General features: G+C 49.6%; 2 protein-coding genes across 2 annotated transcripts in view; both read right to left on the bottom strand.

Moving 5' to 3' along the window:
• The window catches only part of CARM1 (coactivator-associated arginine methyltransferase 1), a 58,938-nt gene extending 58,714 nt beyond the window's left edge, over window positions 1–224 (bottom strand). Inside the window, exon 1 of the mRNA XM_006875165.1 lies at window positions 97–224. Coding sequence (XP_006875227.1) covers window positions 97–224 — 128 coding nt within the window. The remainder of the gene's footprint in view (window positions 1–96) is intronic.
• A 1,307-nt stretch (window positions 225–1,531) lies between these two features.
• On the bottom strand, window positions 1,532–14,832 carry LOC102838684 (chromosome unknown open reading frame, human C19orf38). Its single transcript, XM_006875164.1, has 7 exons — window positions 14,802–14,832; window positions 13,066–13,380; window positions 10,725–10,817; window positions 9,764–9,791; window positions 8,978–9,021; window positions 6,851–6,888; window positions 1,532–1,681 (listed from the first exon to the last, which is right to left on the bottom strand). Exons 1-7 carry the CDS (start codon window positions 14,830–14,832, stop codon window positions 1,532–1,534), a joined length of 699 nt encoding a protein of 232 aa, XP_006875226.1.
• Between the last annotated feature and the right edge of the window lie 1,633 nt (window positions 14,833–16,465).

Here is a 16,465-nt window from a genome sequence, read left to right as displayed (position 1 = left end):
TGGCGCAGCGCCCCCTATCGGCGGTCCTGGGAGCGGGGAAGGAACGCGCGGAGGACGGGGCCGGACCTCGCGCACGCGCACCAGGCCCCGCCCTACGTGAACGGTCGCCGCTTTGTGAGGTGGCTCCGCGGTTCGGAGGGGGCGGGAGCGTGCGTCAGGGGCGGTGCTAGGCCGCGCAGACGCACCCGGGGACACTCGTCCCAGCCCCGCCCCAACGGTCGCATTTTGTGTGATGGCTCCCCTACCCCGGCTGGACAACTCGACCACGCCCCTAAGGCTGGGTCCCGCCCATAGCCCCGCCCGGCATTGTGAGGCGGCCCGCCAAGAAGCTCCGTCTAGCAGGAACGAGGCTCCGCCCCTAGACTTGCCCTGTCTCCTCCCACTATGTCTCGCTTTGTGACGTAACCCGCGCTGGGGGGCGGGCGGAACAGAAGGGCGGGGTCGAAGCTGAGAGACACGCCTCCAACCCATAGCCCCACCCATCCCATAGTCCCACTCAACCCCTTCTTCCTTGGGTGCAAAGGTCCTTTGAGTTTGATCCTCACCTTAGCCACCAACCTGAACCCTGTGTGGATACCCCTCTAGGTTTCAACCTCTCCTCCTGTCCCCCACCACCTTCGCTACCATCCCATAGCCCTTCCCACCATCTTCAGGTTCCTCTGGCGCCTTCCCCGAGAAGAAAACTCCAACCAGTCCCTCATATTGCTCATGGGTAATTCTCTTCCCCAAATGATGAAGCCAGTTTAGCAGAGAAGGTGCCCCTTCCCCGTCCCCTACATCTTCCATTCCAGCCTCTTTTTCTTGCTCCACTGTTTCTAAGCTCCCATTCTCTTTAGGGGGGCCCCAGGTTGCTTGGGACTATGTCCCATCATCCCTGAAGTCTATTTTCCCCAATTCCCTCCCCTAATCACTGCACCTCCTACTCCCAAGAGTACAAGAACCTTAGTAGACCCTCCTCCTGTAGCTCCCTCCTCACCCACAGCCCTCCCCATGCCCACCTGGAACACAGACTTGGTGCACAGCACTTACCCCATCTCCCAGGCATCCATTGATTGGACCCCAGGGGTCCCAGGTTTGAAAAAGACAACACTCCCTAGAGCTTGGGAACACCTCAACATGTGTTGTAATGAATAATTTAGGTGCAGAGACTCAGAACATACCCCAGGTCTTGTCAGCTCCAAAAACTCAGTGCTTGAGTCTGGTGTTAGAGATAAGGGCCCAGGCAGATGGAGGGGGACCTGTGGAAAGCACAGACCTCCCCATTTCCTTGCCTGGTCCTGAGAAGCTGAGAATCCAGAGGGGCTTTCTGCTTTCTGCCCAGGCAGCAGGTCAGTCAATGCCTATGCCTTTTCCGGTTCTCGCACTACTCTTTGTGAAGAAGGGTCCCCTTCATCTCATCTGTTCAATTCCCTGAGAAAACAGCAGCTAAGAGCCCCGCAGAAGTAGCTGGAAGGAGCGTAGCCACCATACAGCTCAGCCAGCTTGAAGGAGAGGGCTTAATGGAAGATGCACAAACATAAGACCCCAGTGCTCAGAGGGGGGACCGGAAAGTACTGAACTCAGGGAGCTCCGGTGAGGATGAAGTGGAGGTAGGCCTCTTCCGGGGCCCGGAGATGCCAGATGCCACAGTGGAGCCAGAATGAGCGTCCAAGGTGGCCATATCCTCTTCTGAAGTGTTTTTCTGTGTCTGTGCAAGAAAAAAGGAAGAGAACTGACTTAGGGTCTCAGAATTGACTTGACAACACTTAATAATAACAATACTCACATCGTAGGGTTGGCGTTGTTGTTATTAAGCACTGTGGAGTCAGTTCCCACTCATATAGCAACACTGTATAGGGTTTCAGAAGGAGCTCTGGTAGCGTAGTGGTTACTAATCGGGCTGCGAACCTTAAGGTCAGCAGTTTGAAACTACCAGCTGCTCCGCAGGAGAAAGATGAGGCTTTCTGCTCCCGTAAAGATTTACAGCCTCAGAAACCCTGTACAGGGTCGCTATACTTAACAACAACAATAGGGTTTCAGAGGAGCAACTGGTGAGTTTGAACAGCCAACATTGCAGTTCAAACTGACCTTGTGATCCAGTGCTTATCCTACAGTGCCACACCAGGACTCCACGGTTACTGTTGATGTTGCTGTTGTAAAGTGCCATTGAGTCAGTTCTAACTCAGCTACCCTGTATAGGGCTCCAAGGAGCAGCTGATGAGTTTGAACCGCTGACCTTGTGACTCAAACCAACCTTGTAATCTAGTGCTTTATCCCACAGCACCATAAGAGCCTAAAAGTCAGCAGTTGGAACTCACCAACTGCTCTGAGAGAGGAAGATGTGGCAGTTTGCTTCCGAAAAGATTACAGCCTTGGCAACCCTATGCTGTGCCCTAAAGGGCTGCTATGAATCAAAATCAATTTGAGAGCATAAGAACAACTGGGAGGCAATGAGACTTAAAGGTGTTAAATAGATGGAGTGCCTGGCACATTGTAAGCACCGGCTAAGTGTTAAATCAACTATTACTCTGACCTCCTCCTCCCTTTCCATTCTGTGTTTCCTCAAAAGTCTAGCCACTCCTCTGCTTTACAGGCTCCTGCCCCAAATGCCATTCAAGGAGAAATGAACTTGCTAAAACATATGTTCTTCCTCACTGGGCAACCCCAGGAAAGCCTGTAACCAACCTGAGAGTCCTCAATTGGAAATATATTCAATCCACTCACAGGGTGTGTTAAAGTTGACTATCAGACTTTCAACACGGTAATAGAGTCAAAACTCCAAGACATTGTGATTTCAACTAATGCACACTAACGCTTCAAAAAGATGCTAGGAAAAAGTCTAAACTAGAGTGTACTTACCGTTCAAGAAAAGAAGCAGCATGCATAACTGTGTAGAGCATGCTGTTCTTGGTGTGAAAAAGTAAAAAATGAAAGAGGGTACATTGTTGCTATTTTAGGATGTAGTAGAGTCTAAGGCAACTTTATGTCCATTAGAACCAAGCAATCAGCCCTTTGTCATCTTCACAATGGCCAGCATGTTCAAGTCCATGGAAGAGGAGAGCCGCTGTAGCTACATGAAGGAGCCCTGCTGGCACAGAAGATTAAGCACTTGGCTGCTAATCGCAAAGTCAGCGGTACAAATCCACCAGTTGCTCCAAGGTAGACTGTCTGCTGCCATAAAGATCTACAGTCTCAGACACCGTAGGGAGCAGTTCTAGTCTGTTCTGTAGGGTGCTATCCACTCCATGGCAGTGGTTGGGTCTTCTCATGAGGAATCTGGGTGGCACCTCGCTGGTTTGCAATCAGCTGCTAACCATCTATCTCCCTGGCTTCAGAGACAGCCCGGAATGCCCCTGGAGTGTACTTTCGCTTTCTATTAAACCTGCTTTCTCACACTCCTGTTGTCTTGCTCATGTCTGTGTCCCCAACACCTCATGCGAATCTGCCACTCTTTTCTAGAAGTCCAGGAGAATTCCCGTGGGACGTTCTGTATTAGTTCAAACTCACCCAGTGTCTCCACAAATGAAAGCCTGACGATCTATTTCCACGAAGATTACAAGAAAACCCTGTGGAACGGTTTTAGTCTGTAACACACGCAACAGCTGCCAGCAACAACATCACATGTGATGGTATTTGCCTCCGGAAGCTCTGACACTGCTTACCTCTGTGTGTGTGTGTGTGTGTGTGTGTTTAAGGAACCATGGTAGCGCTGTGAGTGAGGCTTTAGGCTGCTAACTTCAGTGTCAGTAGTTCAAACTCACCAGTCACTCCTTGGGGGAGACAGATGAGAACGTCTCCTTATAAACAGTCTCAGAAACTCTATGTAGGCTCCCTATGAGTCAAAATCGACTTGGTGCCAGTGAGTGGTTTGGTGTGTGTGTGTGTGTGTGTGTGTGTGTGTGTGTGTAGAGGGAGGACTGGGTGGGTGGACAGCTTCTAGTGACAGAAGGAAATGACTGGACATGTAATTTTGAATATAAATATACATTGTGGTTGTTGTTGGTAAGTGCTATAGTGACCCTGTATAGGATTTCTGAGGAGTTCTGGTGAGCTTGAACTGCCAACCTTGTAGTTCAAACCATATCTAAAATGTGGGGGAGAAATTTAATTTTTAAATTAAAGTCCTTAGGACTAAAATACTGAGAAACCAGTTCTTTTTTCTGCTTGTTTCGTTTAAAATGTCTTTTTAAAAGGAAAAATCACCAGGTTGGTCACTTGGTTCCTCATGGAAATTGTAGAACTCTGACGAGCCTGTGGGGGTTTTTCTTAAAAGCTCAGGGTTTATTCTGTGAGCTGCTCTCACAGACCCACTTCCTTCCCGCCATCTGTGTATCAGTGACCCCAGGCGACCTCTCTCCAGAATCCAGACTATCTGCTCTTGGGCGCCTCTGGGTAAGGTGACCTATCTGGTCCCTTGAAGCCTGCCCCTCCCAGATGGGTTCCCTATCCCAGAAAAGGGCAGAACTTTGAAACTAACACCCTAGAAATCACCCCTGGTGTTATGCCTCCCCCGGCTGCCCCAGCCCCCTCATTCCAATCCAAATCCATCCTGTCTTCCCACCCACCACGTCTCCCCTTCACTCATGACTTCTTCCACCTTCACTGCCAACACACCCCCACCACCACCTGGTACACCTGGTGTCTTTCATCTTCATCCCCAGAGACTATCCTACCCATAGGACCAGACGATACCTATGAACACCTGAGTCAAGGTACCCTCCTCCCCTGCTCAGACCCCTCCATGGCTCCAGCCTCGCTCAGAGTGAAAGCCAGCGTTCTCCCATGCCTCACACTACTCCATCCCAACTATTCTGGGCCATGCTACCTCACATTCTTCCCCAGCTACCTCCCATTGTCCATTGTCGCCCCATCTCAGAAGGGCCCTTCCTGACCTCCCATCTCAAATAGCTTCTGGGTCATTCTGTACCCCATCCTTCTAGTCTGTGTGTCATCCTCTGTCTCGTCACATGGAATAGCCTTGTTCTTGCCAGTGTCTCCACCTATCACGGTCCAGATGCCCAGGACACGTGTGCTGAATGTTTTCTTGCCAGTTGGGCCAAGCTGCTTCCTCCTCCATCCATGGTGGCTGTTAGGAATTGGACTGTGTCCCCAAAAATTATGTGCTGTAAATCCTAACCTCTCTTGTTGTGCTTGGAGTCCTGGTATGGCACTGCAGGGTAAGCACTGGACACAAGATTGGTGGTTCAAACCAACCAGCCATTCCTCAGAAACCCTATGCAGGGTCAGTAGAATCGGAACCAATTTAACAGCACTTAACAACAACAACAACCATGATGGTGCACTGGTTACGTGATCAGTTGTTAGCCAAAAGGTCAGTGGTTCAAATCCACCAACTGCTTTGTTAGAGAAAGATGTGGCAGTATGCTACTGTAAAGATTGTTGTTATTGTTAAGTGTCGTTGAGTTCCAACTCATAGTGACCTTGTGTAGGGTTTCCAAGGGGCAGCTGATAGGTTTGAACCACCAACTTTGCGGTTCAAACCAACTTTGTGGTCCAGTGTTTATCCTACAGAGCCATAATCGGAACTCCACTGTAAAGATTGTTGTTGTTGTTGTTGTTAAGTGCTGTCCAGTTGGTTCCAATCCATAGCTTTCCAGGGAGTGACTGATGAACTTGAACAGCCGACCATGCGGTTCAAACCGACTTTGCAGTCATGCGTGTTAACCCACAGCACCATACCAGGATTCCACTGTAAAGACTACAGCCTTCAAACCCTGTGGGGTATACTTCTTCATCCTGAAAGGGTAGACTCAGCAATGGGTTTGGATTTCTTTGTTAAGTTAATGCAGTAGTCTTAATGCGGCTTGTGACTTGAGTCAAGAACTTTTGAGATCTAAAAGCAGATGAAGCAAGTAAGTGCAGTTAAGATGGATGCCATACCACAAGAGATGTCCAAGGATCTAAGAAACAGAAGCTGAAGAGAGAAAAGGACTTCCCCCCAGTCCCACCCCCCAGTGTCAGGAGCCACCAGAGAGAGAGAGAGACCTCTGGAGTTGGCACTCTGAATTTACACTTGTGGCATTCTAAACGGAGAGAATACGTGTCTGTCTGCCACCTACTTGTGGCATTTCTGTTATGGCAGAATTAGTAATAAGACAGTGACCAAGTCAACCAGCTCAACTCCAGGCTCCCCGACAGCCATCCTGAAGTATCCACATTTCCCAAAGGGATCTCTGAGGCTACCTCTAGTGGGGCCATCTGCACCCCAGATCTGAGTCCCCCTCCAGGTGGTGAGAAGTCAGCTGACTTTCCTTGAGCCATGGTGTTCATGAGCCAGACTTCACTCTGATTTATTACACACACAAAAAGGGGTAAGTACCAACCAAGTCCACCCCAGGATACTGCTGTGTAGAGGAGTTCCATAGATCCAAGTTCAAATCCCAGGCCTGCCACTGTAGGACCAGGGGGAGCCACACCCTTTGCTAAGTGGGCGCTTCTGAGATCCTTCCATCTGAAAGGGAAATACAGCCGGGCCCTTTCTGCTGAACTCCATGAAGCTGAACGCTAACACAGCTCCTCTAGTACCAGACAAGGACAACAGTGTGCATCACAAGTCTCCATGACCCCACTGTAACTCCTCAGTCACCATCCTAGAGGGATGGTGTATGACCCCATCTTTGCCTTCAAGCAAAGATAACACTGACAACAGCTAGCATCCTCCCCCACAGCAACACCAACGCCCAGCCAACATTCCACCTTCAATCCTTTGTAACGTGGACCTTCCAGAGTCAGCTTTCAACTCACAGACAGTGACTTCTTCAGTGACTCTGGGCACCAGGTCAAACTCAGCCCATCCCTGTCCTCCCCCCATTAGTACAGGAAACCGGTGCCAAGAAAAGGAACCACTCACCATTGAGATGGCAAACAAGGAGTTATCGAAGGACATGTCTGGAAGAGAAAAAGTGGAAAGCCGGGACGGGGATCAGTTTGACACTTTCCTGCCCACTGCCGCCTCCCACCCTCACAGACCACAGACCCTAAATCCACAATGAGGAGGGGCAGGGCCCAACTCCCAGCACCCTCTCTGGCTCCCCTCCAGCCCACTGTGAGAAGTAAACCAGTAAACCGATCCAGCAAAGGAGAGAACCATGATGTTCCCCTCTCAAAGCCTTCCTCCAGGGTCCCTTGTTGCCATCAGAAAAATGGAGGTTTTGTCTCAACTCAAGTAGCTCTGGTTCAGTGAGTTAAGTGCTGGGATGCTAATTGAAAAGTCAGCTCACCAGCTGCTCCGTGTGAGAAAGATGAGGCAGTCTGCTTCAGTAAAGATTTACAGCCTCAATAATCCTATGGAGCATATCTACTGTCCTATAAGGTCACTAAAGGACTCTGGTAGCATAGTGGTTACAAATCGGGCTGCGAACCGCAAGGTCAGCAGTTCGAAACTACCAGCTGTTCCGCGGGAGAAAGATGAGGCTTTCTGCTCCCGTAAAGATTTACAGCCTCGGAAACCCTGTGTAGGGTCGCTGTGAGTCGGAAGCCCACGACACATAACCAACCAACCAAATCTTTATAGGAGCAGAAGGAGCGGCTGGTAGAGTCCAACGCTGTATTTGAGATTAGCAGCTCAGCTGGTAATCAGCAAATGTGTGGTGGTGGTGTGCCTGTGCCGTGGAGTCGGTTCCAATTCCTAGCGACCCTGTTTAGTGTTTCCAAAGCTGTGAATCTTTACGGGAGCAGAAAGCCTCATCTTTCTCCTGTTGAATGGCTAGTAGTTTCGAACTTCTGACCTTAAGGTTAGAAGCCCGACTTGTAACCACTAAGCTACCAGAGCTCCTTTCATAATCACTTGTTGTTGTTAAGTGCCGTCGAGTCGGTTCCGACCCATAGCGACCACCGACTTTGCAGTTCAAACGGCTTTGCAGTCTGGCGCATTAACCCACAGCGCCACACCAGGACTCCTTCATAATCACTACGCTACCCAAAAAATCAAGCTTCGCCATGCAAGGCCCCTTCAAGAGAGCAACACATTTTACAGGCTGCCTGCCTCCCGCCCCCTAGTGGACAGCGGCAGAATGACAGCTCTGGACAATTTAAAAGTGGTTTAGGATTCCTCGTGTGGAACTGTAGGATAAGCACTCCACCCCAACGTCGGTTTGATCCACAAGCGTGGTGGTTCAAACTCACCAGCCACTCCTCGGAAACCCTATATAGGTTTACTATGAGTCGGAACGACTCGACGGCACTTAACAACAACAAGATACCAGGTACAAAGACAGCTCCTGGAAGGCAGTGGGGAGCAAAGTGGTCATATTGCGGAGTTAACCATCCAACAGGGGCGGTGAAATGCTAAGTACACAGCATACAGAATATAATGGTTATTTGTGTTGTTGTTAAGGGATAAAGGGAATTGCCAGGCACTGGGGCATCCCTGAGTGATTCAAAAGACTAGCGTTCTAAGCTGCTAACCGAAAGACTGGAGATTTGAGTCCACCGTGGTGTTCTCCTTCGGAAAACTCTGCCATGGACAGCCTTACACACACCTCGAAGAATGTGATGAATGTCACGGTAACGTGTGGAAACTGTTAATTAGTGTTTGAGGGAACTTCAAAGAGTTCATTGAAAAACACCATTGAATTCTTTCATGAACTTTTGGTAGCTTCTTTGTATATTTTGCTGTGTATATATTTCCACAACAATTTTTTTTTTTTAATTTTTAAAGAAAACACTATAAAGTACAGTTATATTCTGACACACAGGGGGGCGACAGGAATTGACTAAAGACAGCTGTCTTGGCTTCTTTTTATGGGAGTGGGCATTAAGTAGGAAGTCAAGACCTGGAAGAGGTGAGCCTTGGGAGAGATGGGAGGGGCTTCCCTTTCAGAAGGAGAGCAGTGTTAGTGAATGGTGAGGAGAGCAGGTGAGAGGTGATATATAGCAGGTGGAAGGGTCTGCTCACCACCCAGAAGACTGATGTAGGTAGGGAATAATGAGGCCCACTGGAATTTTGGGGTGGGGGACAGAAGGGAGGGTCACACACCTGTGGTGGCGAAGTTAATCTGGGCCCAGCAGGATTCTCGCTCTCTGCAAAGGGGTTCAGGAGAAAGTGAGGGCCCACCCAGCCTCCAGCCCTATGCTGGGTCAAGGGGGAGCCCTAGGAAGTCCTGGCCCCAGACCAGGGCCAGGACTTGACCTTCAGATCCCACCTGTCTGCGCATCCTTTCCACAGAAAGCAACAATGCTTGATCCTAGGAGCTGCTACCCTAGACCAGGCTTCCCACACCCTAACCCTCTCAACACCCAGACAGCTGGAGGGGAAAATGAAGATGTGGAAATTTACTTGCTCACGTTTTCCTCAGGGCCAGGTGATTCAAACCCTAGCACACATCTTGATACCCAGAAACCAGGGTCACAACCTAGAGGTACAAACTGGACTCTGGTTCGCCCCATAGGTACCACTCGACTCCCCCATGATAGATTCCTAACTAGATTACAATAACCTTCCAGAAGCAGTAAAAGAGCAACATGAGGAAGGCTCTGTCACTTGCTCCCTGTGTGACCCAGCACTGCTCCTCACTCCCCTAATCTGTAAAATGGATTTATTTCCAGGGCTACACTGCTTGTCCATCTCCTAGCTCTTAATAAATGGCTCCTGTTCCTATTCATCAGTCCTCTCACTGGTGGGCGCCGTTTGGGTTGGGAATCCAGGAATTAGACCCAGGACCTTAGCAAAGAGTCTTTGAGACCCATTAGAGGAATTCCTGGCTGAGATTTAGTGTTTCGGTTCCCAAAACCACCCTCTGAGGGTCCCCTGGGACTGTCTCACCTTTTCTTCTGCAAATTTGTGACTTTAACTGGGGATAGAAAAAACAAATAGCACAGTTAGTCTTGGTTAGAGCACATCTGGCAAGACCCTAGAACTCCCAGAAACCTCCGAGAGAATCTCAGCAAATGCTGGTTTGTGAAATTCCTGAAGGAGCCCTCGGTATAGTGGTTAAGCTCTCAGCTGTTAAAGGAAAGGTGGGCAACCCGTCAGCCTCGCCGTGGGAGAAAGACAACGGGGTTGTCAGCTTCTCTAAGGATAAAACCACTGCCCTCCAGTCTGTTCTGACTCATGGCCACCCTGTATAGAGTTCCCAACAATGTAAATCTTGATGGGTTTGAACTGCTGACCTTGTGGTTAGCAATCCAGTGCTTATCCTAGATAGCCACCAGGCCTTGGAGACCCTATGGGACATTTATACTCTGTTCTATATGGTCGCTGTGAGTCATAATTAACTCAGGAGCAATGGGTTTGGTTTTCCTTGTTGTTGTTGTTACATGCCTTCGAGTCAATCCCGACTCATAGTGACCCTGTACAGGGTTTCCAAGAGGCAGCCGGTGGGTTTGAACCACTGATCTTGTGATTCGCACTCCACACCAGGAGTTCTCATTCTGAATGCCTCCCCCTCCCTCCGATACTGGAAGCCCACCCAGCCTTGCCTTTTCGCCTGTCACTAGGTGAGTCCCTGCAGACGTTTCTTATTGTTTTCAATATCAGCAGTACCATGAAAATATTTCAATGTGAAAGCATCTGAAATTTGTGTTTTAAGAATATCAATTCCCTCTGCCCACCACCCTCATCTCACATACGGAGGATTCTCTGCTGCTAAGTCTTGGAGTAAGGCTTGCTCAAACTGTCTTCCTCCACACTTCTAACAAATGGACGTGAGTGTGAGCACATTTTCACGCTACAAAGGTTGAAAACTGGCTGTCCATGGCCTTATGATTCCTTTGCCTGCTGTTACCTTTCCTGATCACCATGACAACAGCCACCAGCACAACAAGGAGGAGGAGGGCTCCAGCCAAGCTCAGGGAAAGAGCCAGGATCCAAGTGGGCACTGGGAGAAAATGGGAAAAGAGAGGGCAGTTCATGGAGCTCACAGCCATAGGTGGGCAGGCAGCTTTGGAACCAGATCTCTCCTACTCTCCCTAGCCATGTGGGTTGGGCATTCAGGACCCTGGGGAGCAAGCAAACCTGGAGTCTAACCAATTAGCATATTCCCTCCCTCTAGTTGCCATGATTGGTTCAGGGAAGGCATGTGGCCTAAACTGAGCCAATGAAAGCTAATTCTGGGACTTTGGACCAGTGGAAAAAGAGGTTTATTGCTATAGCTAGCATTACAGAGCTAATAAGGATATATATCTGGAGCCACAAAATGCCAATGGGCAATTTGGCAGCATGACAGTGAAGACCTACCTGGGGAAAAAATCCTTACAGAAGCAAGTGGGTCTGGCACGTGGCAATGAATCTCTGACTTCTTTAAAAGCACCTTGATCCAACCACACCTGATGTCAGTGTGCGCCTGAACTGTTCAGGTCTACGAACTAATGAATGCCCTTGGGTTACTTAAGCCAATTTGAGTCAAATTTTCAGTGACTTGCAACCTGAAGAGTCTGGATGGTTTCAGCCTGGGTGTCACTGGGGTTCTCACCTACTTTGGACATATTATCAGGAGAAGCCAGTCCTGGGAGAAGAACATCATGTTTGGTAAAGTGGTGGTAGTGATGGTTGTGTGCTAGGGAGCCAGTTCCTACTCAGAGCGCCCCCGTATAGGGTTTCCAAGGCTGTAAATCTTTCCAAAGCCTCATCTTTCTCCTGCAGAGCGGTTTGTAGATTCCAACTGCTGACCTTGAGGTTAGCTGCCCAGCTAGAAATCCACTACGCTAGCAGGGCAGGGTTCCTTTGGTAAAGTAAAGGGTCAATAAAAAGGAGGAAGACGCTCAATGAGTTGGACTGATACTACAACAATGAGCTCAAATACAGAACTGAGTGTAGAAATGGCACAAAACTGGGCAGTGTTGTATATTAAGTTGCTCTAAATCAGAACCGATTTGATGACAACAACAAAAGCAGAGGGCCAGATGACATCCACACCCCCAGCCGCATGGTAGACTCTGAGGCCCACTTGGAGGTGAGGAGCAGAGGCACGGAACTGCAGCTCCAGAATTTTCTTCTCTGCAAAGACAATCCTGCCCCTACCCAGAGAGAAAAGGGATCTCTTAAGGCGGCCTCAGGGGAGATGTCCCAACTGAGGTCAGGAGCCAAACCAGGAGAGGAAGGAGAGACCCACACTTGGATTCTCACAGTGTTAGTCCTTGTTCATTCATTCATCTGGGGCAGGAAGGCTGTTGCCACCTCCCCACTCCAAGCCCACACCGCCAAGGTGAGAGAAGGGGGCCTTTGACAGAGGCAGGAGGTACACAGAGACTGTTCTGTCACACCATGATGGGCCTCAGCTGACAACAAACATCTCTTTGCAGCAGAAAGTTCTGACTGATGGGGACCAGCGGTGTAACTGGAGGCGGAGGCCCCCTCCACTCCCGGATCCAGAGCTCACACCCCACCCCCTTCTCCCAGAGAGGCCGGGAGAGACCTCAGCAGCTCCATGTCTCTCAGAAGAAAGCCAAAGTGTTCACTGTACTTCATAAGGTCCTGTAGAGACTGCCCTTTCCCCTCCCTGACCTCCTCTTCTTCCTCTCTCCCTCTTACTCCATTTTGGCCTCAAGGGGTGCCTCCATGCTCCTCCTGAGGTGCGAGCTTACCTCTGCACAGGCTGTACCCTCTCCCAGGACCATCTTGCCCCAGATGCCCACATGGCATCACCTTCTTAGAAGGACCTCTTGTGGACTGCCTTATGTTCTACTTAAAATTACTTCCTAGGCCAGGATCTATTTGCTCCGGGCACTTTCTTTATCCCAGCTCCTAACTGAATATTCATGGAACTGCTTGTTGATCCCAGTTAGCTGCAGAAACCTTAGCTGTCTTTCTCTCTGCAGTGCTTGGCACACAGTAAGCACTCGCAGATATTTGTGGCTAAGAGGGGAAGATGTAGTCTATCACGATACTGGCGTAAGGTCCAGATTTTGAAGGTTGTTATAGTGCCAGCTCGGGCCACCTGCTCCCCATGTGACCTGAACAACTCCCTTGACCTTCCATGCCTCCGTTTCTTAATCCATACCTAGCCCACAGGGTGGCTGGGAGAATTAAGAAAGGAAAGTCCTGACTTTCCTATGCAGAGTTCTGGGTAGAGGGGGCAGCCCAGGGACGGCTCAGTGGGGAAAAGCAGAGCTGCGAGAAGACCTCACCTGGGAAGGTAACGTGCACAGGCTCGCTGAGGTCCGACAGCTGGGCCTGGCTATGCTCCCCGATCACGCCGTACTGGCAGCGGAATGTTCCCCCTTGGCCCTCGTTGCTGCTGCCGCCGCCACTCAAGTTGAACATGACCCCTACCTGGTTCGCGGGGGCCTGCAGGATTTGGACCACCTGCCCCCCGTGGTACAGTGTGAAATTGGCACCTGGGAAGTCCCTGGAGGCCATGCACATGATGTAGATGGGGTCTTCTTGGCTGCTGGGGTGTGGGGGCACCAGCAAGATGGATGGGGCTGGAATTGCCAAGGAGCCTGCAATGCAGAATAAGGGAGATTGTGTAGGTGGCTGGTTAGAACGGAGGCCTAGAACCTAGGCTCCCTGACTTAGCCTTGGGCAGGTAGCTCTACCTCTCTGAGCCCTGGTTTTTATATACATCCGGAGGATAATGATTCCTACCCTACTGCTACTTTGAAAGGATCAAGTGCTCAGCATGGTGCATTTGAGTCATTTTATAATAATAGCTATGTCATTATAAAGGAGATCTGGTAACGAATACAGTGGTTACGAATGGGGCTGCTAACCTCAAGGTCAGTTCAAAACTACCAGCTGTTCCGTGGGAGAAAGAAGAGGCTTTCTGTTCCCAGCCTTGGAAACCCTATACAGGGTCACTATGAGTTGGAACCAAGTCCGCAGCACCTAATCACCACAATGTCATTATAAAACCAAGAAAACAAACCCGTTGCTATAGAGTAGATGTGGCTCATAACAACCTTGTCAGATAGAAGAGGGTTTTCAAGGCTGCCATCTTTATGAAGGAGTCCTGGTGTGGTACTGGACTGCAAGGTTGGTATGAACCACTCGGTCAATAGTTCAAACTCACCAGTCACTCCTCGGAAACCCAATACAGGGTCCCTATGAGTTGGAACCAACTCGATGACACTTGACAACAACAATCTTTATGAAAAGGAGGCCTGGTGGTGCAGAGGTTAAGTGCATGGCTGCTGACCATAAGGTCAACAGTCTGAACCCATCAACTGTTCTGTGGGAGAAAGATAGGGCTGTCTGCTCCCATAAACATTTTATAACTGAAGCAGCCAAGGAGGGCTTCCCAAAAGAGGTGAGATTTGCACTGAGTCCTAAAAGGTGAAGAAGAAATCAGGTAAAGGGCGAGGGGCAGAAGGACCTTCAGGGAAAAGACAGGGAGTGTGGGAAGGGAGCAATAAGGAGGCCAGGGTGACTGGAGGGGCACGGCTGGAAGAAAAGAGGGCAAAGGGAGCTTTCCAAAGCTGTCGTAAGGAGCATGGCTTAATGCAGGAGGAAGTCTCCCTGGAGAGCAAGCTCTGCCCCAGCTGTACACAGGTTGCTGAGCAGGGCGTCTGGCTCAGGTGAGACCCCCACAAGCCGCCCCTTGTTCATCTCCACACCTTGGCTCAGCCTCTGCCCTCTACTGTCAGCAGGACCTCCTGCTATGGAGGCCAATGGGGCTGAGTCATGGGGCGTGGGCACGTCCTTGCCAGCAGGCTGATCTTGCTACCATTCTTGACGTAGGGGTGGTGAGGTGCCCAGCAAGAGAAAGGCCTTCCTGGGGAGTTTCCAAGGCTCGTCGTCAAATCTCCTCCCTCACCTGGAAGGGCAGCCCAGCCCGGCACTGATTTCTGGGCCCAGAGCAGAAAGGTGGGTGCAGGTGGGGGCAGTAGGGTGGAGGTGGGAGTGGAGAGGGTGTCACACTCACCAGCTGCAAAGAGTAGGATGGTCCAGGGCATCTCTCCTCACGCAAGTAGCTGGGAATCTGGCTGAGGCCAGAGTGGCCCACGGCTGCCCGCCAACTTCTCTTGTGAGGCTAGCTCGGGGGAAAGGAGAAGCTGGGCTTACTGGAGGACAGTGTTTCCTCACTGGCAGGAAGTTGCACACCCTCTGGGCTCTGAAAGGGACTCCCTCGTTTCCCCACCCCTTTCATGAACGTACAACAGATCCTGGCATTTCTCTGCACCGTGGTTTTACAAATTGGAGGGAGAAACGGATGTGATGGTTGGGTGATGGTTTCTCCTTCTCCTTCTAAGAGAACTACTAAGCATGAGGAAGGATCATTGGCAGTAGGCTCTTTGGGGGAACCCACAACCAAGTCGCAAACCACAGCCCAATCAGCACCCAAACTGAGACAAATACATGGTGTGGGTAGTAGGCCACAGTGGCTAGGCTTGTTGGCCTCTGTGACCTCAGGCAAGACCTGGTCCTTCTTTGAAGCCTCGGCTTGTTGCTTTGTAGAATGGAGCTAAGAGTAGTGGACACTCGAGCCAAAGAACTCATGGTATGAAATGCAATGCCTAGTGCGTAGCAAGCGGTACCAGTTTGAAGACACAGGGAAGAAAAGTTTCATCACCCAGGCAAAAGGGACCACCAGCTCCAGAATGGAGGAAATGAAAAAGAGAGTTAACATGACAAGTTCCTTCCTATTGTTCTTGCTGTTGTTCAGTGCCATTGAGTCGGTTCCGACCCATAGTGACCCTGGATAGGGTTTCTGAGGAGCGAATATGTCTAAAGTATGAGACACAAAGTCGGGCCATCCTGGCCTCCAAGGAGCACTTTGGCTGCACTTCTTCCAACACAGATCTGTTGGTTCTTTTGGCAGTCCATGGCACTTTCAATATTCTCCTCCAACACCATAATTCAAATGCATCAATTCTTCTTCGGTCTTCCTTATTCACTGTCTAACTTTGCACGCATATGAAGTTATTGAAAATACCAGGGTTTGGGTCAGGCACACCTTAGTCCTCAAACTGACATTTTTGCTCTTCAACAATTTAAAGAACAAAATGAAGTCTTTGACAACTTCAGTCTTTTCTCCATTTATATGGATGTTGTTTATTGGTCTAGCTGTGAGGATTTTTGTTTTCTTTACACTGAGGTGCAACCCATACCAAAGGTCTTTGATCTTCATCAATAATTATTTTAAGTCCTTTTTGCTTTCAGCAAGCAATGTTGTATCATCTGCATATTGCAGGTTGTTAATGAGTCTTCCTCCAATCCTGATGTCATGTTTTTCTTCATATAATCCAGCGTCTCAGATTATTTGCTCAACATACGGATTGGATAAGTATGGTGAAAGAATACAACCCTGGCGCACACCTTTCCTGATTTAAAACCATTCACTATTCCCTTGGAATCCTTTGATCTCCTAAGGTTGATTGTTCGCCTTATGGTTTTATCTACCCTTTGGTTGAAATTTGAACCCTGGGGTGTGTTCAGTTCCAGACCTGAAAAGTGTCTCAGGGGTTCTACCAGATTCTATCAGACCAATAATCCTGGTCTTTTTTATGATTTTGAGTTGTGTTCCACACTTGTCTCCTGCTCTATCCAAGACCTTCTATTGTGATCTGTTTTCAGAATAATCAATAG

This window comes from Chrysochloris asiatica, unplaced genomic scaffold (genome assembly GCF_000296735.1).
Source record: "Chrysochloris asiatica unplaced genomic scaffold, ChrAsi1.0 scaffold00312, whole genome shotgun sequence".
Classification (NCBI taxonomy): Eukaryota; Metazoa; Chordata; class Mammalia; order Afrosoricida; family Chrysochloridae; genus Chrysochloris; species Chrysochloris asiatica.
The sequence above is the reverse complement of the archived record's forward strand: the minus strand, read 5'-3'. Positions and strand labels throughout refer to the sequence as shown.

Bases quoted from the DNA above. Each gene is read 5' to 3' on its own strand.
- LOC102838684 (XM_006875164.1), bottom strand. From the start codon at position 14,832: ATGCCCTGGACCATCCTACTCTTTGCAGCTG. The intron at 13,381-14,801 runs GTGAGTGTGACA...TCTGCATTGCAG, and splicing joins CATCCTACTCTTTGCAGCTG to GCTCCTTGGCAATTCCAGCC. The intron at 1,682-6,850 runs GTGAGTGGTTCC...GCACAGACACAG, and splicing joins CCTTGTTTGCCATCTCAATG to AAAAACACTTCAGAAGAGGA.